Here is a 23,963-nt window from a genome sequence, read left to right on the forward strand (position 1 = left end):
GTTTCTAAAAAAAAAAAAAAGGAAGTTTATGTAAGAGGGTCACAAATTTTAGTTGAATACCCTGATATATTATTTTGTTTTTACCGTAAGCAGGCATGCTTTTCTTCTTATTTTAAACATTTGTGGTTTGTTGGGGTTGCTTTCCAACTTGTCTTTGCTGTAAACCAATATATTTTTCCTTAGGCTGCAAGGATTGATTGCTTAAGGTCAGAACTTAATTCCTTTAAGCAAGCAAAGTGTACCATGTTAAATGGTAAGGTGGTGTTAAAGAGAGGGGCTTAATATTGCTGATGTTTGGTGATGTCCCCGCAGTTGGAGAGGTCACAACATCCTGGATCATATCCAAAGGATGACGTAAGCTCCTCAGATAAACAACCCTTCACAAGCCAATCAGACCTCTTTTTGGCTGATTAGTAGGTGGAGCTCAGTAACCTTCTATGCTCACTGCCATATATGTCAGCGTGAAATATGATAGCAAAGTGTCAAAGTGGAAGCCTGCAGTCACAAACGTTCAACAGTCCCCAAATCAATTTGTCTAGACTTGAGCACTCCTTCAAGCATCGCTACTCTCCTCGACATGACAGAAAGGTTTTTTATTCCAGGAGCGTTTCAACCAAGGACAACTTCAGTTACTAACTAATTTGAAGTTGTTTTAAAAAAGAATTCTTTATTATATCATGTTTAATATTTCTTTTCATTGAGACCAGTGGGAAAGCAACAAGGTGACGGGATGATTTAAGTGAATCGGATACTAAGTAACTTGAAGTACAGGAAAATAAAACAAGCAGCCATAAAAATATCATCACAGTGGTGTTAATTATGCAGTCTATGTCTTCTGGTCAGACGGTTTGTTATGTCTCCTGGGTGTTCACATGTGCCTTTAGGAAAGGATCAGGATATTACCGTATGCCTTTGCTATTTCTCTTGGCTAGGTATGTTCTTTAGATCTTTAAAATGCTTAGAACTGAGCCCAAGACAGTTAGAAATCCAGATTGAACCAGCTCTGCTGCTCTCTAAAGTCTTTCTACAGGAATACTGCAGTCTATATCGGTCTGGACTTTAGAGTGTGGTCAAAGCACAGCATTAGATGAGAAGGAGAGCCTTCTCTTTTCACTCAGGGTTTGAGTTTGTATGCCTGACAGCAAGGAATAGTGGATATGAATAGTGGACAGTGAGGAATCTTTGATTTGATATTCTGTCTATATCTGGAACATGATCTCTGGTTGGAAATTGAAGGTGAACGTGAAAACGTTTTCACTAAAAATGCCCTTAAATTGCACCATGCAGACAAATTGATGTCTAAAAACATAATTGTTGAGCAGTACCATGTGACTTTTAAGATTCCATACTAAGGGAAAGGTTCAACTTAGCAAGTTTGATTTATATGTTTTCTCCGACACCACATTCAGCAGCAGGACATGGAGGGTTGATACCTATATGTTTTTTTCTACAGTGTTCTAAATCATCCGGTTTACTTGTAAATAAACAGTTTTGTTCTGTTCTAAATGCTGACGTCTTATAAAAGCATATACACTAATGTGTATGGCCATTTCAAATGAATTCAAGTACATGGGAAATTACTTGTTATAGAAAATCTTACCATTAATTCCACTAAAGCATTATCAGCATAAAACGAAGCGGTATCTTTGTCTGTTCAATATAAATGAGATACTTAGCACAAACTCCATTCGCCCATCTGAGACCATATACTGAATGTTATGCCCTAGTTCCAAAGCATGTGGCATTACCTAACTGCTGTTGACCCGCATGAAGTGGCATGATTAATGGCACTTTCAAATGATCTTTTGAAAGTGCTATTTCAAAAATCACATGGGGCTTGTGTACGCTGTGTGCCTGCTGTAAAACTTTCATTTCCATCACCTGCTGCCTACGGTCAACAAGAGGAGTGGAATCGCGTTTTGTTGAAATACTACTAACAAATATAGGTCTAGCTCCATCATGTCAAACTGCACGTATTGGTTGATTTTTTGAAAAACGAGGAACAGAGTCAAAGGTTGTGGCCCATGTGTCCACATTCTGGGAGTGGCTCTGGGGCAGCCACTCGCCTCTTTGGTGAAGTCACTTGATACAAGACGTCCCCAAAATAACTAGACAAAGGGTATAAAGGGCTCTACCATAGCCTGTACAGTCAGAGGGGAATCCAAAATGAGAATCTACAAGGCACAAGTACAAGTATACTAAGAAGAAAAGAGAAAACTGAATGAACAAAGCGTAAAAACTCTGGTTTGGAGAGTAAAGCATTTGAGAAGCATCGTCAAGTACTTTGTGTTGGACGTCTACTGAAAAAGGTTAACAGAAGAGGATAAAGTATTTAAGAAGGACTGTGAAGTATTTCTGTTACTGTGTTTTTGGAAGTCTACAAAAGAGAATAAGACATAGGGTTGGCCTTTGAATTCGAAGACCTTGCCTGCATTTTGGGTTAGTTTGGGTTTTTTTTCCTGCACCTCCTCCGAATCTCAGTGTAGTGGAGGAGGCAAAGCGTAGTCATAGCAGTAATGAAGTACAGCTGCCAGAACCTTGTGTCTCAGTACACACGTCCGAGCACATACACCCCAACACACTACACCCCTACTTATTATACTCCGAAGAACTATTCCACCAGCTCCTACTCCCCAAGCTACTACAGCTCAGCAAAGTACACACCAAGCTACACGCCACCTGCTTACACTCCGGCTTACAAAAGCACCTCTTCCTCCTACAAGACTGTCTACAGCAAGCCCTCACGACATGCCAGCAACCACGGTACACCTGTACAGCCTACTCCCATTGCATCGAGCAAACCTAATCGGACTGTCCGCTTCACCAACGATGTTGTCTTCCAGGACTACGTACGCCATGGAGATCTGGAAATGATTGGCCGCTTTATGAGAGCGAGGAAAGTGCGAGTGGATACAATCTTCCATTCTGGTAAGCAAGCTTGGCGTTATTATTTTTCTTAAACCACAATTGATTCGCTTGAAATTAATGTGCAAACCTGAGAAGAGTGAAGTGGTCTATCTTTGAATCTTGATGACATGTGAACAAGAGACATCGGTGAGGAAAAAATGAGTAAACTACGCCATTCATCTTCCCAACTCTCTCTTTTTTCTTAACAGGCATGGCAGCTCTCCATGAGGCTGTTCTTTCAGGCAACTTGGAGTGTGTAAAGATTCTGATCAAATATGGAGCTGATGTTCACCAAAGAGACGAGGATGGCTGGACACCTCTGCACATGGCTTGCAGCGATGGCTACCCTGAGATTGCACGGTATATTCAAGTTGCCAGATAAATGTGTTAAAGCATAATAATAATAATAATAATAATAATAATAATAATAATAATAATAATAATAATAATAATAATAATAATAATAATAATAACAGATGTTAAAGGACTATATAGCTTAATGTTCCTTTAATCCAAAAAATACACCTTAGTGATTTAATCTACTTTTCTCCACAGGTATCTACTTTCTCTAGGTGCTAGTGCAGAAGCTGAGAATGCAAATGGAGAGAAGCCAGCGAATCTTATTGACCCTGAATGTAAAGAGCTGGTCAAACTGTTTGAAGTGGGCTGTGTTTAAGTGCCAGCACAAGAAAACCCAATAGAACTACAAGGAACAATTCCTCTGGACTCAATCTGTCAAGAGGATGGTGCAATCAAAGTAGCTTCTGGTTATTGTTTTTGTTTGCTTTTTAGAGAACTGAAATTGGAACGAGGACATTGATTTATTTTCTTTTAGTGCAAGGTGACATAGGAATATCTGTAAGTGAAACTGTATGCTTGTGCCACTTTCTTTAATATATTCTGTATTTGTATACTTCTTTGTACTGCCATGTATCTGTACTTCCAATCTTCGGTCCGTTTAATCCCCCTTTCCCCACCATGCAGTTGCTGCACACATACTATCCCCTCTCAATGTCTGAATACAGTGCGACCTTCTCTGGAGCTCGGATTACATTGCACCCCGAGGGCCAACCCAGCCGTCTCATTTCATCAACTCAAGCACGTCATCCTGTGCAAAATTTAGAGCAGGACAACTTTCATATACAGTCACACAAGGAATTGCAGTTATGTTCACAGATCTGTGCATAATATATAAACTGTAGCTATGTGATTGTTTAAAACAAGGTAAATGTACTGGCATGGGTTTGACCTGTACACTATTTAGGACAGTAGTGTGTCTCTTGTCTGCAGGGCAGCTTGAGGCAACACTGGAAACATGTACTGTACGTTTTAATGATCGAATTTGTATATGAGCCATATACTATACTTTCAGTACTGCTAAAAGTGAGTGCACTATTTCTACAAACTTGTGGAATTTCTTGTGTAAAGTCTTATGTTTTTCCTCTTTTTTACTGTTTTAATAAATAAAGGTGCTTTGTAAAGTATTAACATCTATTTAAGTTTGTGAACCCTTTAGAAATGAATATATTTCTGCATACATATGACTCAAAACATCATAAAGTCTTAAAAGTAAACAAAGTAAACACAATTCATGAGCCAACAATTTTATACTTCTTCATTAAATTATTGAGAAAATGATGCAGCATTACATATCTGAAACTATGTGAACCTTGAGTTTCTGGTAACTTTTGATCAGTCCTGCACAACAGCTTAGAAGAATTTTATCCCAATCCTCAGTACAGAAGAGCTTCAACACTCGGATTTTAGTGGGTGTCCTCACATGAACGGCTTGCTTTAGGTCCCTCCACAATTTTTCTTTCTGATTAAATTCAGGACATTGACCTGGCTATTCTAAAACATCATCTTTGTTCCTTTTTTGTTCCTCTTTGGTAGACAGACTTGGGTGCTTGTGGCACCACGTTGTCTTGTTGTATGACCAATTTTTTCTTGAGATTCAGTTCATGTACAGATGTCTTTCCGTTTTCATTTAGTATAATTTCTGAATTCAATCCATCAATACTGGCAAGCTTTCCTGGCCCAGATGCAGCAATACAGGTCCTAAGCATGATACGGCCACCACCATGTTTCACAGATGGTTTAAGGTTATTATGCTGGAATTTAATATTTTCCTTTCTCCAAAAATAACACTTCTCATTTTAAAACAAAAAAGATTTATTTTGGTCTCATTCCTCCACAAAGTATTTTATAGTCTTCTGGCTTGTCCATATGATCTTTAGTAACTTCATGAGCAGCAATGTGCTTTTTGGAGAGTAGTGGCTTTCTCCTTGCAACTCCAATGTTGTTTGGTGTTCACCTGATGACACAGACTCATGAACATTAACATTAGCCAAAGTAAAAGAGGCCTTTAGTTACTTAGAAGTTATCCTGTATTCCATTCTGACCCAACAGACTGTTACATGTCTTGCTTTTGACTCCAATCTGATCCAACTCTGATCTTTGTTGGTTGACCACTTCTGAGAATGTTCCAATGGTCTTAAATTCATATTTAATACAGTATTCATAAAAATTTGTATTGATACTGTATTTTTGTATTGATACAAGTATATATATTTAATACTTGTACTGTCTATATTGTATCTCATTGTCTGTAAGGTTATTTATATCTGTACTTCTGAGAGTCACAAACAGCTGGAACCAAATTCCTTGCGTGTGTGATTCTGATTCTGATTTCCCCCATTTGTACCTGAGTAGGAGTCCAAACACATAAAAGACAATTTTTTTCCAGCCTGATGAGCAACAATAACTGTTTTTCTGAAGTCCACAGAAATCTCCATTGTTTATTCCATGATCCCCTTCTACAAACACGCATCATGACCATCAGACTTTGATATCTCTGTTCTTTAAATAAAATAGGACATTCATGGAGACCTGATTGTCATCTCATTGACTGAAATCAGATGGACTCTAATTTGACCTTGAAATTAAGTACTAAACCTAGGTTCACATACTTTTGCCTCTCACAGATATATAATATTGGAAGATTTTCCTGAATAAAAAAATTATTAAGTATAATATATTTGTCTGATTTGTTTGGTTGGGTTCACTTTGTCTGCTTTTGGGACTTCTCTGAAACTGATTACATTTTGGTTTATAGTGATTATTTTGGTTTATATTTTGGTTTATGCAGAAATATAGAAATTTCTAAAGGATTCACAAATTTTCTTTCGACACTTTGATTTAATCAACCTCCTTTAGCAAGCTTTTACAAATGTTGTATGTAAAGGTTTCAACATTTTTGATGACGCTGATATTTTTCCCCATACCTACATGCGTATGTTGATAAATGTCACTCACAAAATGCAAAGCACATTCAAGCTCGAGCTGATTTACATTTGCTGACAATTACAAAACTCAGCCAAAGGCAAAGCTCAACAAGGAGCTGAAAACTGATTTCTCAGAGACTGTGAAATAAATCTATTAAACATATACGAAAATGATCATAGACACCAAGCATACAGAGAACCTTCTATGTGTAGTTGTATTTTTTAAGTGTCACTCTCAGCCAGAGCACTGATGTATTCTTCAGCCTCTTTTGCACCAGCACAACCTTCTCAGTCTCATCTTGGGAAAATGGGAAAACACGTAACAAGTATTTGAACAAAAGCCTACTGATGATGGCACCATAGAGATTATATGTCTCTCTTTGAATTTGACAATAACAAGAAATCCAAACACCTGGACAATCCTAGACATGTACAGGATTGGCACAATGTGGCTTTGTCAGTCACATTAGTGACTTAAAAATGCTGAACAGCATTACAGAAACAGAACATTTTGCTCTAATGAGCAAACCAGAAGCAATGGTGGCATTAAAAAAAGTCTCTGAGGTGATTAGGATGAAATCTTGAGAGACCCAAAAGGGAAACCATCCTTATCTGGGTGACATCAAATTATAAATAACTGCCTTTTATAACTGCATACTACATGGTCAAAAAGTATTAGTGTGTAACTAGGAAATTTTTATTCTAGTTTTAGCATGACGTCTATTCATAGTCACAAAGTAAACCAGCTGTCATCTTACAAATAAAGTCAAACCAGTCTCTAATTATTCTTGCCCTCCTAACACTGGTACCCCGTATATTTCTGAGCCTCTCTGTCAGGCATAGGCCAGCCCGTCCTCCTTAATACAGCTACATGGGTTCTGACTTAATTGAATAACTAGTCAGAATTTATGGATTTTTGTTGCCTTACTTTCATTAATTATAATTGTTTTATCATATTTTATATTTAAACCTATTTTTACTAGTACAGTGGCGTTCCATTGAAAACAACTTATCACTTTCAACCAGTCTAAACAAATAGTTTTTTTGTGTTTTTTCCCCCTCTGTTTCGAAAACCGTACGCAAGCAATAGGCTTACAAGCATAAATCCATGTGTGCAATTTAAATATACAAGTGTATATAATCACAGCCTTTCATCAACACTTTCAGTGATGAGACTCATTTGTATATTCCCATATGCCAATTATACAATTTGTCTATCAGTGGATAGTCACATTAGTGGCATTCAGGAGCTTGCATAGGATACAACCATTGTAACAGGATATTAGTGAATACCACAATGATTTCAAATGATTTCCCAAAACATTTCTGAGCATCCACCCCACCAATTGAGGTAATTTATTGTGTTTGTATATCCCACCGTAGCTATTTGATTTGTACGCTCATCCTGCCACACAAAAATGTTTTACAAAAAGCAATAATTCAATGAAAATAAAAAATGTTTAAAAAAATAAGAAAATCTATTGTTGAAGACATATAGCAAATAGAAGGGCATTTATTCTTGGAGAGTAAAAAAATGTTCTCTAGTCTACAGCACCACCTGAAGGACATATTCTGTTCGTGATTCAAGCCTGAAGTCAAGATTTGGATTTTAAACTGAGGACCTTGAACTGTATTTCTGGCAACTGCTACCTTCTAAAGTATTTTCTGATTAAACCATTTCTATCTCACCTCTTGTTGGTAATTAGTTCACAACATGTGAGTATTCCAGAAGGGCAATTTTTTTATGTTTTAAAAGTAAGGCCTGTGGATGCACAGGTGGTTTATTAGATAAGGTTATAAGAAGACTTGCGTAAATGTAGCATTGATGCATTACATCTTCAGGGTCTCATATTCGAACCTGAGCTCAGGTTAAGGTGTCTGCAAACTTTCATATGGTCTTTGGTTTCTCCAGGCTCCTCCCAACTCCCAAAAACCTACAGTAGCAGTAAGTAGATGACTACTTCTAAATGTGGTAATGGTGACATTAACCTGAGTGTGTCAGATTAGTGGTGTGAGAGGTTGTGTGCAGAGATTGAAGATGAGATCAGAAAGTTTTCCAGGGAGATTACAAAATCCTTACATAGCAATGAATCACCTGAGATGAATAGCAATTCAGTTTTGATGGGATTAAGTTGCAGGCTGATGAGCTGCCATTTATGATGAGATATCTGAGAGACTTGTTTAGATTTAAGCGGAAACATGAATGTCTGAGGGAGGGATGGAAAGAATGAGTTGAGTGCCATCAGCATAGCTCCAGTACAGAACAGAAGAGGACCAAGCACTGAGCCTTGTAGGACACCAGTGAAGAGTCTGTGTGGAGCAGATCTGGATTCCCTCCATATCACCAGATATGAATTACTCTTTTCGGTAGGAGACAAACCATCGCCGTGTAATGCCACATATTCCAAGACTCATGAGGAATTTGGTACATCTCAGATGTATTCATTAATCATTAAGATTAATGAATGAATAAATTATTATTATTATTAGTATTATTATTATCAATAATAATAATAATAATAATAATAATAATAATAATAATAATAATAATAATAATAATAATAATAATAATAATAATAATAATAATAATAATAATAATAATAATCTGGAATCCAATTACTTTTTTTATGTCTTATCTGAGCAGAAAATTAAATCCAGAAATAAAAAATACTCTATAGCTCCAATAAAGATGCCAAATATTATTTTATACATTTCTACATTATAATTTGCCTAATATTTGAATATATGGCTTGTGATGTTCAGTACTTTCTGTACTTTTCTGTATTTAACTTAATAATTCCTAATAAATTCCTCAATCATTCAAAAACAAGCAGGCCTAATAATTAAAGGATTTTCTCTGGGATAATAATAATAATAATAATAATAATAATAATAATAATAATAATAATAATAATAATAATAATAATAATAATAATAATGGGGGGTATGGTGGCTTAGTGTTTAGCACGTTCGCCTCACACCTCCAGGGTTGGGGTTCGATTCCCGCATCCTCCTTGTGTGTGTGGAGTTTGCATGTTCTCCCCGTGCCTCGGGGGTACTCCGGTTTTCTCCCCTGGTCCAAAGACATGCATGGTAGGTTGATTGGCATCTCTGGAAAATTGTCCGTAGTGTGTGAGTGAATGAGAGTGTGTGTGCCCTGCGATGGGTTGGCACTCCGTCCAGGGTGTATCCTGCCTTGATGCCCGATGACGCCTGAGATAGGCACAGGCTCCCCGTGACCCGGGACGTTCGGGTTCGGATAAGCGGTAGAAAATGAATGAATGAATGAATGAATGAATGAATAAATGAATAATAATAATAATAATAATAATAATAATAATAATAATAATAATAATAATAATAATAACCTTTTTCACCATGAGCCCCACATCCAATTTCTTTTCCTATTCGATTAATAAGCGTTAAATTTTGAAGATTTAGATTTTGTTCTTACAATAAACCATTTCTTATGGATATTTAGATTTATAAACTTTTTTTTTTTAAAGAGGCTACAATAAAAATTCAGAACCCCTGATTGAGTGTATATATGAATTTGTTGAACACTTTCAGAAAATCTAGCCTTTGTGAGGTGTATTACATGCAGTGATGTGTGAACTTAAATGCCTTCGAGGTAAAGGTAAAGGTCTGTAGGATGTGAATGTGTTTCTGATCTAACTTGTCTGCTGCTTGTGAATTCCTGCTGATGGTTTGGAAATTTGAGAGCAGCTCTTTTCTTCTGGAGCTCTGCACTGCGCATGCGCCAACCTATTGCTTTTGTTTTGCCGACCCGGAGCTACTTGGGCTGTATTAGCAGCACTGCGGCTGACGATAGCCTGTGTTTCTATTATCCAAAAAAGAAAGTGAAAAGAGAGAAGCCTACAGGTTTGTTAAATCTTACCTTAACTGCACCATTTCATTGACATCTTCACTGATTTCCTCAGGTGTTTTTATGAGATGCTTGTTAGCCGCTTAGCGTCGAGAGCAAACGAGTGTTTCTCATAAACTGCTTAATATTTTATGTAGGAAAGAAATTCATAAATTAGCTAGAAACCCTAAAAATAAATATAATGTAATTTAATGTCAATTCAACGATGTTGAAGTCACAACGAGCTGCCGAGTGTTTTAAATGTTAAATATTTTAAATTACTTGCTTTAGCTACTGACAGAATTAGCTCGTTAGCATTAAACAATAACAAACACAATGTGTGTGTGTGTGTGTGTTTATATATATATATATATATATATATATATATATATATATATATATATATATATATATATATATATATGACGTGTTTCTTTCATGTGCATCTCGTCTCTGGGATAGGTAGAGGTTTGTGGTCAAAGCTGGATGTATAGGTTTTGCTAGTTTTCATGCTAGTTAAAAATGCCACCATTTTTGTGAAATGGAAATTCCACTCATACTTCGACCCTTTTCAGGTTGTGAAAGTTGTCATGAAAGCAAATGCTGAAGCGTATCTTGAACATTCATCTCATTATTTAGATACATTAGCACGTGATCATGTTGGACGTTCGTTCAAATATGAGTAAGCTTGGGTTCTAAAGAAGGTGTAAATGATGCCACAACTTGCTGACAGAAAAATGGTAAGAGTAAAAGTAAGGCCTGTGGATGCTCAGGTGGTTTACTAGATAAGGTTATAAGAAGACTTGTGTAAATGTAGAATTGATGCATCACATCTCCATGGTCTCATATTAGAACCTGAGCTCAGGTTAAGGTGTCTGACAAATTTCATATGGTCTTTGGTTTCTCCAGGCTCTTCCCAAGTCCCAAAAACCTACAGTAGCAGTAAGTAGATGACTACTACTGCAACCCTGACCAGGATAAGGACTTCCATTTTACATTCATGACCTGCTACAAGTGCTTGTGTCTCTATCAGTAAATACGTCCTGATACTGGTTTACTAGGTCACAGACCGAGAATACCATAATATAATAAGGGTTGGGCAAACATTCAAATATGAGTAAACTTGGGTCTAAAGAAGGTAAAGATGCTGCAACTTGCTCACAGAGAAATGGAGGTACAGCAAGCGTTGTTTATTGTACAAACCTTTCTCTTTGCATCTATGGAAACATATATTACAGGTCATTCTTCTGCAATAACACATGATTCATGATTCTCTGTATTCTTTCCATGATTCCCATGATCCCACAATCAAGTGTCATTATAGACCTAAAAACATCACCTCACTTTCCCCTCTAAAAAATCGAGCCGTGATTAAGCCCCAAAAGGCTTTGTGGCCGTTTTCACACTCCTATTCATTTCATGTTTCACAGTAGCACAGTGCTGTTGAATTCTCTTGGTCAGAAGGTGTTGGTTTATTTCTAGAACAGCAGATCTGACAGTTGTTCCAGCTGTAACTTAAATTGTTCTGATGTTATTGTTTCCATAGTAACTCAGGGAAATGTTATTGTTTCCATAGTAACTCCACAACAGGGAGATGCATTGCTGAAGAACAGCATAAACTAATCCTTATACGCTTTACTAAGTGTGGTGTTAAAATAAGTAAAGAAACATGATTTAATTTTGTTTGTGTGTGTCCCATTTTTCCCTAACATTGACAAGCTGTGTTTGAGAGCAACTGTTATACTGTTTATATAGCATTTAATGGTTAAAAAGCATGGCACACCATGTATTCATCTTTTAAAGTGCTGTGATATTAGAGGAATAAAACATTTCAGGACAGATGCTGTTAAAGGAGAAATAAAGTATTTTTCTACAACAGCACAACCAGTAGTGGTTTATTTCTTAGCTTGCTTCTTAAATTGGTTCTACTGGGGAACACGCCATCCCCCAGAGTGTCAACCAAAGAACCCAGAGGGTTTTATTTTGTGTATGTTTGTGTATTTCCAAGGATATAAGCACAAAGTTTCAGCATAATATGGAATGAGTTTCTTTTTACCTTTTCTAATTTCTACTCCAGATTTTATGTCAGTTATGTAATACATGTAACAAAAACATCACATTTGCAATGCTGAATTATCCGTAGTGAACATCAGTAGTGTTCAGTAAGGATGCACTGAGGTTTTGGCTAATAATTGGCATCATTGATATGATTATCCACACTATCAGAATGTATGTTAATTGAAAAGGGAACAGGAAAACGTATATGGTTACCCACCTTAAAGCTCAACACGGCAATGAATGTGACCAGATTTTAAAGCTAAAGCGGAGGCTTCTTAAGTTAAAAAGGGACAAGTGAAAGCATTATAGTGAAAGCATTTGACAGCACAAGAACATTAGCCACACAGCACGAAGGCTCGAACAATTACTCTGAGAATAATAGTTTATCACACTGGGCGATCAGCAACTCTCCATAGTGGAGAACACTTTCAGAGTGTTCTCAGAGTTTCTTGCTAAAACAAGTCACCATCATTTCCATTATTATTTCCGAAAAAGTAAAAAGTTCAGATCTCTTACCAGTTTAATGTTCAGAATTCAGTTAGTGATTTAAGTGTGTTAATGAGTTATTGCCTTTACTTTTTTCAATTTTCTAAAGGTTTAGAATAATCCTTTTTTATACATAATTCTTCAAAATTCATGTGATGTCACACTCATAACACTAGAGCATTCTGCATTCTCCTGGAAAGATTATTTCAAACATCATTTTTGCTGAGCATGCAGCCAAGTGTTATATTACTCTTCAGTGAGCTACGACAAGCCCATCAATCTAAATCTGCATTTTAACCTCCCTTTATGCTTCCTGTTCATAGGTATCGTGCTCCACAAAGGAATTCTCAGCAAGTTATTATCCAGGACCGAGAAGAGGAGACGCACACCTATTTATTACACAATGACCAGGTGAAGATTTAAATGATTAGACTTCTGACTGCCAGCTTGGTTGGACATGTTGCAAAGTGCAAACACACTGGCAATGAAACCTAATTTATGTAACTTTTCTCCGAAGTAAAATTGTTCACACACGGGGCTAGACTAGTACTGGGTTGTTGCTGTATTTGACTTGTTCAGGTGTGCTGTATAGCAATTAGCAGGCATTTTGTTTAAACAATGCTGGCTACACAGTTATATATACAATGCATATAACTAGACCAAGTAAACAACATGCACAAAGTGGAAAACAGCCGGTTTGGTTGTTATTTTTAAGAAATAATACATTTCTCACAGCTCTATGCTCAGTTGTTTTCCATAATTTCTACATGCTCGTTTGTTTGTCGAAGGCTAAATCTTTAATTTAAGTATGTTCAGGCCCTTCTACCGATGTGTCATGTAAGCCCAAAACAAAAAGCATCCTTTAGAGCGAATGCAAGTGCAGCAATAGAAACGCATCCGGGCCCAAAATAATATAGGAGATGACAATAACAAAAGATAGGATGATGTCCATTGGCTGGTTTGCAAGAAGGAAATTGAACCACCAATACATTGAGGTGTAGCAAATTTTTTGAGCTGCTGATCAACTCCGCTTCTTCTGGGTAGAATATGCATGATTTAATATTTTACAATTTTACAATTGAAACTGGTCTCAGAGAAAAGGGACTCTAACTAATTATTCTGTCATCGTGTAGCTCCTCTGCTCCCAGAATGCATACATACAAACGGACCTCTAGTCCTCGGTCTCCAACTAATACCGGCGAGCTTTACACCCCGGCACATGAAGAAAATGTGCGTTTTATCCATGACAGTAAGTCTCTTTTATATGCACATTCTTATATGTCCATATTGTCATTTCTTTCTTTCTTTTATTTAAAATAACTAAAGTAACATTAGTGTGTCACTTCAAAATGAGTGTCAAAGCAGCCGGGTGCAGTCCAGGTACACAGACTTACTTCTACTAGAAAGTCTAAAATTCACAGGTTTCTAATGTTCTTTATCCTCTCCTTTCAGCATGGCTGTGTGTTCTAAGAGACATTAAATCACCTCAGAACAGTGAACGAGGACCACAAGAATATGTGGAGAAAAACCCAAACCCAAATTTGCTTTGTGAGTTGTTCATGAGTTTCATATTCAAATGTTTTCTTGTATCTTAACGTTATTACTCACCTTATTACTAAATTAAAATGTCTACACTTGTTTTTTTTAATCACATTAAATCAAATCAAAAATATAGTCTGGTTGAACTAAATGTCACCTAATATTGAGAATGCTATTAAAAAAAAACAGGGCCTGTATTATCATGGGTACCTAACGTTCCTTAGCTGGCCAACATTAATATTTGTGATTTTAGAGTATGCCATTTGAGACAAACTAGGATTAATCTTTTAAATATATTTGCGTAAGCTGACTGATTTGTTTCACTTAGGAGGATGTATAACGTCTTTGAAATGTTAATAGCTAAATTACTTATTACATTGCACCCTCTACTGTTGGGTATAGGAAATGCATTTTGATGAAGCAGGGATAAAACACCAAATGACCAGTGAGTGGGAAATCCAGAGCACATGCAGGAATATTCCCACCTCACACCCAGGGATATTGTGGCTAATCTTGTTTAGACACCATGAATTCTAAAGTCCTGATGATGTATGTGTTTATTCTGTTTCAGCCTTCACCCCAGTTGACCTGAGTGAACTCAGGAGGCCAAGCACACAGGACTGCAAGAAGTCTTAATGAATTTCCTCTCATCTTGGTCTAACAGCCAAGCTGCTCCTTTTTTTTCTCCCCACTCATTCTTATTGGGACCTTTTTTTATGCCAGCAACTTTGTCAGCCAAATTAGTCCAGAAAGCCTCTTCCTTCTCTGCCTCATCAAACTTTGTTCTGGACAAACTGGCAGGTGTGTGTACAAGACCCACTGTATCAAAAATTATCATCCCAAATCTGCAACTCTTAAGAGATTTCAAATTTCAGGGAATTTGTCATCACTTTGTTTTTGTTTTTGTTTTGTTTTGTATTCTGGATTTCTTTTTCGTATGCATAGTTTATGATAAAGATTATAAACCCGACAGAAGAAGGTGGAAGGAGGGAATTGAAATGTGGTGACTGACAGGAGGAGTCACACTCTGGGGGGAAAAAAGGACAAGCTGCGGCCTTATACATAGGCTTTACTTTCAAAACATGACACTTTCATGAAAAGTGTTTTTTGTTTTTTTTTAAGTTAGTTTGATAGAATAAAATATTGGAATAGTAAAGGCAGGCCAAATATTTTTATAAATATTATACCACATTCACAAAAAATGTAATAAATATTATACCACAAATATTTTACCACATTCTTCTTATTATTTTTAAAGAAAATACATACTTTCAAAAGTGTAATTACTTTTTTTTATTTTCTGTCTTTTAAGCCTTGACATTGAAATAAAATTGTCTTTTATGGTATCTCAATTTAGAGCTCACAATTGCCTTCTTCTCATTTACCCTCAATAACTTGCATGACTGTATATGAATGCAGCAGGATTCAACTATTGCTGCTCATACTGTTCATGGTTGTGTTGTGTCCAAACAGTATATGTCTGGGGAGTGCATTTGATCAATTGAGCAATGATCAGCCATGACAAAATAATATATGTAATCACTGTTAATATGACTATTTTCCAAAAGGGTGGCGTGGTGGTGCAGAGGGTTGCTTAGGCATCTCGCACCTCCAGAGACCCCGCTTTGATGCCGAGTTCCAGTTACATTGGTAGAATAGCGTAAGGTCTAAATGAGTGTGAGTGCATGATACCCTGTGATGGACTGGTGTCCTCTCTTACTCTCTCACTTCACACCCAGTGATCCTGGGATTGCCCATAGACCTACCATGACCCTAAGCAGGCTGGGGCAGTTATTAAAGATGCTTGCCATATGTTATGTCATATAGAGACTTTGTGGAAGCCCTCACTCAGTTCAATTATTCAAGCTGTCAAAATTCACATCATTGTAATGTAAGAGTTGAGCGTAAGGCCAAGAAACATAAGTAAACCCCCTTCAGCACAGATTTATTTTAGAAACATAAACCAAAATATTAAAATATATGGTAAGAGGTTTTTTTTTTCTTCAGAAAACATATTGGGTGCAATCCTTGTGTTATTAAGGTTTGGATTAATCACATTCAGTTCATGTAAGTAGTCAGATCAGTTAAAATCTATAAGATGGAGGATTGTGATTTTTTTTTTTCCTACGATTCCTACCACTGAATGGTGGTGTTGCCTTGAAAGAGGTACTACATCCATCATAATTAAAGTAATCGATTGAATTAATGGACATTTGTTAAGTAATATATATATATATATATATATATATATATATATATAAAACACATTTCTTTCCCATCACAAGACCAGACATGTGGTTGTAAGAGTAGTTTAGGTCCAGCATATTATTGTTGCATTTCCAGCAACAATCACAACCTCCAAAAAATCACAACCCTCCAAATTGTCACTATTTATGCTGCCCGCTGAGCTGTAAAGTGCTTAATACTAAAGTTGGTTATCCTTGTGTGCTTCTCTGCTGACACAAGTTTGTAAGCTAGTGTAGTGACTTCCAATGCTTCTCACCTCTTAGCATTATTTACACTCTTTTTTTTTTTACTTTAATCACAGTGACATTTCTTGATATATCTGTGCATTTTACCTAAATAGATAAAAATCCTCACCAGTGAGAGAAAAAAAAGTTGTCATTTGAGTAAGAGTCATTTGAGTAAGAGTCGTGTCGATTCACTCAGCCTCACTCCAAAAATGATCAAAATCATTTATTTAGCACGAGTTAGCTTAGTAAACCACTTCACTGAGAGAGAATATTTGACTGGACCCTTAAATTGGATGAATTTCATCCCAAACTCTTCCAAATCAACTCAGAAACAAGTGGAGCAGTAAGTCATGATCAAAATAAATAAAAAAAAAAACAAAAAAAGTAAATAGAAAGTTGTATCATAGCTGCCCCTGCACTCTGACCCCAAGCTCCTCAGTTGGGGTATGTGAAGAAAAGAATTCCACTGTGCTTCCACTATGCCCTGTTCTATCCTCTTTTTTTTTTTCTTTTTTTTTAATTGAATTAACAACAGACATCAATTAACAAACTAGGCAATAACAATACAGATACGCAGTATGCTAGGGGAAATTTACAACAAAATATTAAATATAGTACAGATTTTTCAAAGTTTTCAGTGCCTTTTGCTTTAGAGATAGTCTTATAGAATCAACATAAAGTTCCATTTCTTTTTTAAATGATATGAAACAGGGTTTTGTCCAGAAAATTTACATTTGTGAATGTGAAATTTTGCTAACAAAAGGATCAGATTTATTATGTAAATACTATTGGTAGCATGGTGGTCTCCTTGATTCTTCAAAACACCAAAAAGCACATTTTTCCAAAATAAAGCAAAATTAACATCAATATTCTTACCAATAAAATCACAAACATTTTCCCAAAAGGGTTTTACAAGTGGGCAGTACCAAAATAAGTGAACAACAGTTTCTAAGCTGTTATTACAAAATGTACAATTTGTGTCTATATCGCTTTTAAATTTCACAAGAAAATGTTTTGATTTCTTTATTTTATTTGTAATTAAATACTGATTTGGAAATAGCCAAACCTTTCTCCAAACAATATCATCTGTAAACCGGTTCCAGAAAGAATGAACATAAGGCAAAGATACGATATCTCTTTGAAATAAAGTTCTTATCTATTGCGGGAGTTAAAGGACAAACATATCCTGCTTTCATAGGTATTAACAATATTAGGTAGGGACCAAAGTTGAGTATTTACTCTCGTTGAATATTTAAATAAAGTACAAATTTTAGGAGATATGGCATCAAAAACTTTAGCATAATCCTTTGGTGTTACAGGGATTTTGTAAAAAGCCAAAAACTCACCAAAAGTGAAAAGTGAATGAAACAATTGATCTACCAGGATTATGCCATTCTTAAACCAATACTCAAGGAAAAGAGATTTACACTTATACACAATGTCCTTATTATTCCACATATAATACCTATGCAGTGAGAAATTGTGCTTGTAGATCAATGACCATAAAAGAAAAGCCTGGTGATGAAACAGCTAGTTTTACTGGTATTTTGTTAATATCATAATTACAACTAAGGAAAAACTGAATGCCACCCAAGTTGGAAAAAAATGTGAGGGAATAAAATTATGTCTAAGCCAATTAATTTTAAATGTACTATTTAATGTTGCAAAATCCAAAATATTTAGGCCACCCTTTTCATAAGCATTCATAATAACAGTTTTCTTTATATAATGCGTTTTGTTTTTCCAAACAAAGTTATATAACATTTTGTCAATCTCCTTGCATTGTTTTTTTTTTATCAAGATATGTTAATCGAGAAATAGCCTCCGCCTTGGTACTCAGAATTCGACCTCTTAACGAGAGAAACCTTATAAGCCAATGGTTTAAGATTTTTTCTTTTTTTCGTTCAATAATAGCATCAAAATTAATTGAATATCTTCTACGTTGATCTTTAGTGATTAACCATCCTAAATACTGAATTTCAGCCATTTCAGTTTTTATGGGAATATTAAGGTAAGAAGTCTCGTTCAATTCTACACATGCAAATTCGAATCGACGTGATTGGACGGTTACAGCGGAAGTACGTACTGCGTGTTACGTCATCGTCTGTGCATTATAAGAATCCGTAAAGGCGCCTTTTCCTGTTCTAAAAACATTCGGTCTAGGGGCAGAGTAGCGTTTTATTTTAGTGAGCAGCCGCGTTAGTGTTAAACAGGTTAAACAATGGTAGACAAGATGGATATGTCGTTGGACGACATCATTAAGCAGAATAAGCAGCAGAGAGGAGGAGGAAGCGCGGGCGGCCGCGGTGGAAGAGGAGGCCGAGGCCGTGGCGGCGGTGGCCGAGGGCTTGGAGGCACCGGGCGGCTGGGCGCTAACGCGGGCGGAAGCTTTGGAGGCCGCGGCGGAGGCTCAGGTCCCATGAGGAATCGTCAGAACCTGAACCGTGGCAGAAGCAGACCCACGCCGTACAGCAGGGTAGGAGAAAGCTAAAGAAAAATTGCCTGAGAAAGCGGACCAAACCTTGCGCACATCCAAAAATGCCTGGGTGAAAGTCCCCCTGTTTCCTTTCTAGGCTTGCTAGCATACACGATGGCTAGCTTGCTAGTCAGCAGTGCTACTTGCCCCTCCGGAGTTTCTCTCCAAATGTCATGTAATGTGGAGAAGCTCGTTAAATTTGGCTTTTACCTTGTACATAATATTCTCTCTCCTCCCCACACCCCATTTTGTCTTTTCGTCGCTTTGAGAAATCAACAGTACGGAGCGAATTGAGCTAATTCGGCTACGTCGTGGCTAAAAGTGGCTTATCGGCTAACCTTCAGCAACCGGCGCCATTTTGGATCCAGCAGCTTCTGTCGTTGAAATGGTGGCTTTTCAACTTTTGTGTTTTTCTTCCACGTCCGATGTTCAGCGCTCGAAAGCCTCCGAGATGACCGGCGGTCCGACTCGAAGATTTCAACATATATTTTTATTTTTTTTTGTCTGTTTTAAAGCTGAACCTGAATGCGGCCTGTTTTCTTGGTGGAGTCCTTTGTCTGGGAGGGGCCCGTGTTCATTATTCTTAAAATTAGTGCTGTTTAGTGTTGAGATTCAGGAGCATTAAAAAAATGGACTTTAGTTTTTATTCGAGCCTTTTTAAGCCTTTTAATATTAAGTGGCACGAAACTAAAGCATTCGTAATTTAGAATATTATGGGCTGTACCAAAATGTCTGTTTCAAAATGGACGCTGTTTTGGTCGCAGTGGCTTTTGCACAACACACAGCCAGTTACATGGACATGTTATTTTTTCCCCCCACATCGTGTTCTCGATGGACTTCAGATTCATCCCGCACCATTTTTTTTCCCCTTCAGCGGAGATTTGAGAAAAGCAGCCGTGGAACATCACATCTGGAGGTCTAGGATTCATTTAAAGTGAATGGCAAGAGACTTTTGGGGGTTGTTTTGGTGGCTTGCTGTTGTAGTTGCTTCCTAGTGGGTGGGTAAGGATATGAAGATGGGAATAACAGGCCACCAGGTGTAGGCGTTCAGAAATGTGCATCAAAAAGTCAGGATTGTTACTTTTTAATCAAGTTGTACTTAAGTTTTAGCAGTTTTTCTTTCTTTTATTTTTTTTTACAAACCTTTCATTTAGGTATATCAGACAGTCCTGACAGCCAAGCGTTCTTTACACAGTACCTGATGAGCAACATGTAGACCTGGTGAAGCCTAAGAAATGCACTCGTCTATCTTATTTTTTAATATTTTTTTTAAGCATTATTGTATTCCTTGTCTTTGCCTGTTATTAACCTGCACTGATCTGGATTCGTACACGTGGCGCACAGCGCCGCACACGTTGCAGTATTTTCTTTGCATTGGTTTACTTGTATGTAGTGATGGGGTGGGCAGGGATTGCTGGATCACACTGAACACAGTTAGCTGGGTGCCGCCGGCCTTGTTGAGGTGGAGCCCCCTGCTTGCCCCAGCACCCAGCCGAGTGGACTGTCAGTGAGAGACGGGATCCGAAGTCAGCAGGTGCGTTCTCTCTCGTTTGTTGCAGCCCAAGCAGCTCCCTGACAAGTGGCAGCATGACCTGTTTGACAATGGCTACAGCACCAATTCTGGAGGTGGTGGCGGCGGCGGCGGTGGAGGAGCAGGCGTGGAAACCGGAGGAAAGCTGCTAGTATCCAATCTTGACTTTGGTGTCTCTGATGCAGACATTCAGGTATTGTTTACAAGTTTTAACAGTTACTGCCACACGTGTGTTCAGCATCTACTTGGTTGTGATTGGTTGTAATTTCATGTGTGTGATCATTCTGTACAGGAACTTTTCGCGGAATTTGGAACCTTGAAGAAGGCTGCAGTCCATTATGACCGGTCAGGGCGCAGTCTTGGCACAGCAGATGTCCATTTTGAGAGAAAAGCAGATGCTTTAAAAGCCATGAAACAATACAACGGCGTTCCTCTTGATGGTGAGTTCCAAAACATTGAACTCCTTCCTGCTGCATTTTTAATATTGTGCTTATTAATTTTATAGATTCAGCCTTTGTTGATTTTGTTTCAGGTCGTCCAATGAATATTCAGCTAGTCACGTCACAGATTGATGCACAGAGACGAGCTCCGATGCAGGGGTCAGTTGTATTTCTTTACCAAGAGTCAAATTTTGAGTTGGCTTTTATGGTGTAATCAATTTTATTTATTTATTTTCCCCTTGAAACTTTTCAGTCTGAATCGTGGTGGAGGAGGAGGAGGCATAAACAGGAACAAGATGGGAGGCTTTGGGGGCATGCAGAGAGGACGGGGAGGTCGGGGAGGCGGAGGCCTCAGAGGCCGTGGCAGAGGGGGAAGAGGCAATAACAAACAGCAGCTCTCAGCAGAAGAATTAGATGCCCAGCTAGATGCCTACAATGCCAGGGTATGTTCTGTTAGCTCTGGTCTTTCTTTATATTTTTTGAGAGTAAAGAAACTAGACTTTAGATTGACTTTTTTTTTTTTTTTTCTTTTTTCTGTTGGTCTTCACAGATGGACACCAGCTAAACTGACCAGTCTGTTCGGGCTGCAGCTTTCTCTCTTGGCATCGCTCTGGGGTGGTGGTTGTTACTGCTTTGAAATGCCAGCTATTTTACATTTACATGTCTTCACAAGTGATTTAAATTTGTGTACCAGTTTTCTCCTTTTTAAATGCTCCTTTTTTTTCTTTTTTTTTTACCTACCATTTGGTTTTTATTTCTCTTTTTGAAAACCTAGTCTTGACTGACTGTAGGATTCAAGTGTGGAGGTGCTTGTCTTTACCTTCCCTTTATAGATCATTGTAATAAAACCTGCAGTACATAGTATCAAATGACTCTGCTTCCTTTTGTATACAAGCAATTAGCGTAAAATTTCAGTGTACAGATATTAGCTGGTTTGTAAAGCCAATGGCAACTACTTAATTCTGTTTCAGTGCTGTTAATACTGCTTATTTCTGTTTAACATTTTGGGTGAACTCTCAAGACGGATTATTTTGCACTTCAATTGGTGTGCCCCAGTATCTATTTTATTTTTTTCTTTAGCCCTCCATACTGTATGTTCATCACATTAAATATTTGTACATAACGACCGTGTTCTGAATGAAGTGTCATGATTTGATTAAAACACCTTTCAGAGTCTCATCTTGACTTTATAATCTTTTAATCTTTTTTTTTGTTTTGTTTTCCCTGCAAGTTAGGAATGTTTGTATGCCAGTTTGGTTAAAAAAACTACTTTTGTTTTTTTGGTTTATAATAGAGACTAGGGTATGCAGGACATGTTATACTTTCAGGCTTAGTCATAACTTTGTATTCATAGCCTTTGTGTGAGTTGAGCGGTCACGTCAACCTGTCACGTTCCACTAGAAGTCAAATAGGTTTTGATTAGCTGGTGTGTTGTACTTGGCATGTTGGCTTAATAGGTCTGTGGGCAATACAAATTAATTGTTAAAAAAAAAATTAAATCCCCTTTTGTTTTCTTTTATCATTTGCCTGAAGTCAGAATATAGCAGTATTGAACTAGGCCACACTTTCTGTACCAAGCAGTTTATCAACACTGATTTAGTATTTCTAATAAACCAGTAAAGAAATGCTTGATGTTTAGAAACTGATGGTAGAACTGTGAAAAGCAAAATTTGGATACTGAACTTTTTTTTTTTTTACATATCAAGCTGTGAGTGTATATTGACACACAAGGAATTTGGTTCCAGCTGTTTGTGACTCAAAAGTACAGATGTAACACAATACAAGACAATGTAGATGAGATACAATATAGACAGAATGAGTTAAATATGAATATAGAACATGACTGAACACTTATGTAAAAGTGTGGGAGTGCAAGCAATATTATGCTTTTTGTACAATATATAGCAGAGGTAGTGTGTGTAATATATACAGATGATTTGATGACTGACAGTCCTGATAATGCAGTGCTTATAGATATGAAGCAGTGAATGTAATTATGGTGAGTTGTAAATCAGGGTGATTGCCTGGGAAAAGAAACTGTTCCTGTGTCTGGCAGTTTTAGTAAGCAAAGTAGCACCTGCCAGAAGGGAGGAACTGAAAGAGGTTGTGTCCAGGGTGCGAAGGGTCAGTACTGATTTTTCCTGCCCGGTTTCTGGTTCTTGTGTTGTACAAGTCCTGGAGAGTGGGCAGGGAGGCACCAATTATTTTTTCTGCTGTTTTTACTGTGTTGCAGTCTGTTTCTGTCCTGTTTTGTTGCTGCAGCAAACCAGATGGTGATGGATGTGCACAGGACAGATTCAATGACTTGTGGTGTAGAACAGCATCAACAGCTCCTGTGGCAGACTATACCTCCTTAATTGGTGTAGAAAATACATCCTCTGCTGGGCCTTTTTGATGATAGAGTTTATGTTGCACTCCCATTTCAGGTCTTGGGAAATGGTAGTGCCCAGAAACTTGAAAGCCTCCACAGATGACACCGGGCTGTTGGATATTGTGAGGGGGAGTAGTGTTGAGGGGTCTTTCCTAAAGGCCACTATCATATCCACAGTTTTGAGGGTGTTTCTGTTTCTGCACAGTTTCTGACTGCACCATAGCACCAGCCACTTCACCTCCTGCCGGTATGCAGACTCATCTCCATCTTGGATGAGACTGCAATCTGCAAATTTCAGGAGTTTAACAGTTTGGTCACTTGAAGTGCAGTCATTAGTGTTGAGGGAGAATAGAAGTGGGGAGAGGACACATCCCTGTGGAACGCCAGTGCTGATTGCCCGAATGCTGGAGGTGACACCTCCCAGTCTCACCTGTTGTTTCCTGTCTGTCAGGAAGCTGGTGATCCACCGACAGATGGAAGGGGGTATAGTGAGCCTTATGTGTTTGGAGTGGAGAATTTCCGGAATTATTGT

The 23,963-nt window shown here is 37.6% G+C and overlaps 3 protein-coding genes across 5 annotated transcripts; all 3 read left to right on the forward strand.

Moving 5' to 3' along the window:
• Nucleotides 1–2,136: 2,136 nt before the first annotated feature.
• Nucleotides 2,137–4,391, forward strand: ppp1r27a (protein phosphatase 1, regulatory subunit 27a). The gene is made up of 3 exons (XM_027141662.2): nt 2,137–2,928; nt 3,117–3,267; nt 3,463–4,391. The coding sequence occupies exons 1-3, from the start codon at nt 2,517–2,519 to the stop codon at nt 3,581–3,583; spliced, it is 684 nt and encodes a 227-aa protein (XP_026997463.2). The 5' UTR covers nt 2,137–2,516; the 3' UTR covers nt 3,584–4,391.
• A 5,525-nt stretch (nt 4,392–9,916) lies between these two features.
• On the forward strand, nt 9,917–15,364 carry mcrip1 (MAPK regulated corepressor interacting protein 1). Its single transcript, XM_027141297.2, has 5 exons — nt 9,917–10,073; nt 12,924–13,011; nt 13,734–13,849; nt 14,053–14,148; nt 14,711–15,364. The coding sequence occupies exons 1-5, from the start codon at nt 9,947–9,949 to the stop codon at nt 14,773–14,775; spliced, it is 492 nt and encodes a 163-aa protein (XP_026997098.1). The 5' UTR covers nt 9,917–9,946; the 3' UTR covers nt 14,776–15,364.
• Nucleotides 15,365–18,717: 3,353 nt separating this feature from the next.
• alyref (Aly/REF export factor) lies at nt 18,718–22,239 on the forward strand. 3 transcript variants are annotated; one of them, XM_027141582.2, is made up of 6 exons: nt 18,718–19,089; nt 20,649–20,813; nt 20,913–21,060; nt 21,126–21,219; nt 21,314–21,503; nt 21,611–22,239. In XM_027141582.2, exons 1-6 carry the CDS (start codon nt 18,835–18,837, stop codon nt 21,623–21,625), a joined length of 867 nt encoding a protein of 288 aa, XP_026997383.2. In that variant the 5' UTR covers nt 18,718–18,834; the 3' UTR covers nt 21,626–22,239. The 3 variants fall into 3 exon arrangements, with proteins under 3 accessions (XP_026997383.2, XP_026997385.2, XP_026997386.2); XM_027141584.2 differs by having other exon boundaries at nt 21,132–21,219; XM_027141585.2 differs by having other exon boundaries at nt 18,720–19,089; nt 21,153–21,219.
• Nucleotides 22,240–23,963: the final 1,724 nt, after the last annotated feature.

Source organism: Tachysurus fulvidraco, chromosome 15 (assembly GCF_022655615.1).
Source record: "Tachysurus fulvidraco isolate hzauxx_2018 chromosome 15, HZAU_PFXX_2.0, whole genome shotgun sequence".
Taxonomy (NCBI): domain Eukaryota; kingdom Metazoa; phylum Chordata; class Actinopteri; order Siluriformes; family Bagridae; genus Tachysurus; species Tachysurus fulvidraco.

Coding starts and splice junctions, on each gene's coding strand:
- alyref (XM_027141582.2), top strand. CDS start 18,835: ATGGTAGACAAGATGGATATGTCGTTGGACGACATCATTAAGCAGAAT. Junction 19,090..20,648: donor GACCCACGCCGTACAGCAGG/GTAGGAGAAAGC, acceptor CGTTTGTTGCAG/CCCAAGCAGCTCCCTGACAA. Junction 21,220..21,313: donor AGACGAGCTCCGATGCAGGG/GTCAGTTGTATT, acceptor GAAACTTTTCAG/TCTGAATCGTGGTGGAGGAG.
- mcrip1 (XM_027141297.2), top strand. CDS start 9,947: ATGCGCCAACCTATTGCTTTTGTTTTGCCGACCCGGAGCTACTTGGGC. Junction 13,850..14,052: donor TGTGCGTTTTATCCATGACA/GTAAGTCTCTTT, acceptor CTCTCCTTTCAG/CATGGCTGTGTGTTCTAAGA. Junction 14,149..14,710: donor CCCAAACCCAAATTTGCTTT/GTGAGTTGTTCA, acceptor ATTCTGTTTCAG/CCTTCACCCCAGTTGACCTG.
- ppp1r27a (XM_027141662.2), top strand. CDS start 2,517: ATGAAGTACAGCTGCCAGAACCTTGTGTCTCAGTACACACGTCCGAGC. Junction 2,929..3,116: donor GGATACAATCTTCCATTCTG/GTAAGCAAGCTT, acceptor TTTTCTTAACAG/GCATGGCAGCTCTCCATGAG. Junction 3,268..3,462: donor GGCTACCCTGAGATTGCACG/GTATATTCAAGT, acceptor TTTTCTCCACAG/GTATCTACTTTCTCTAGGTG.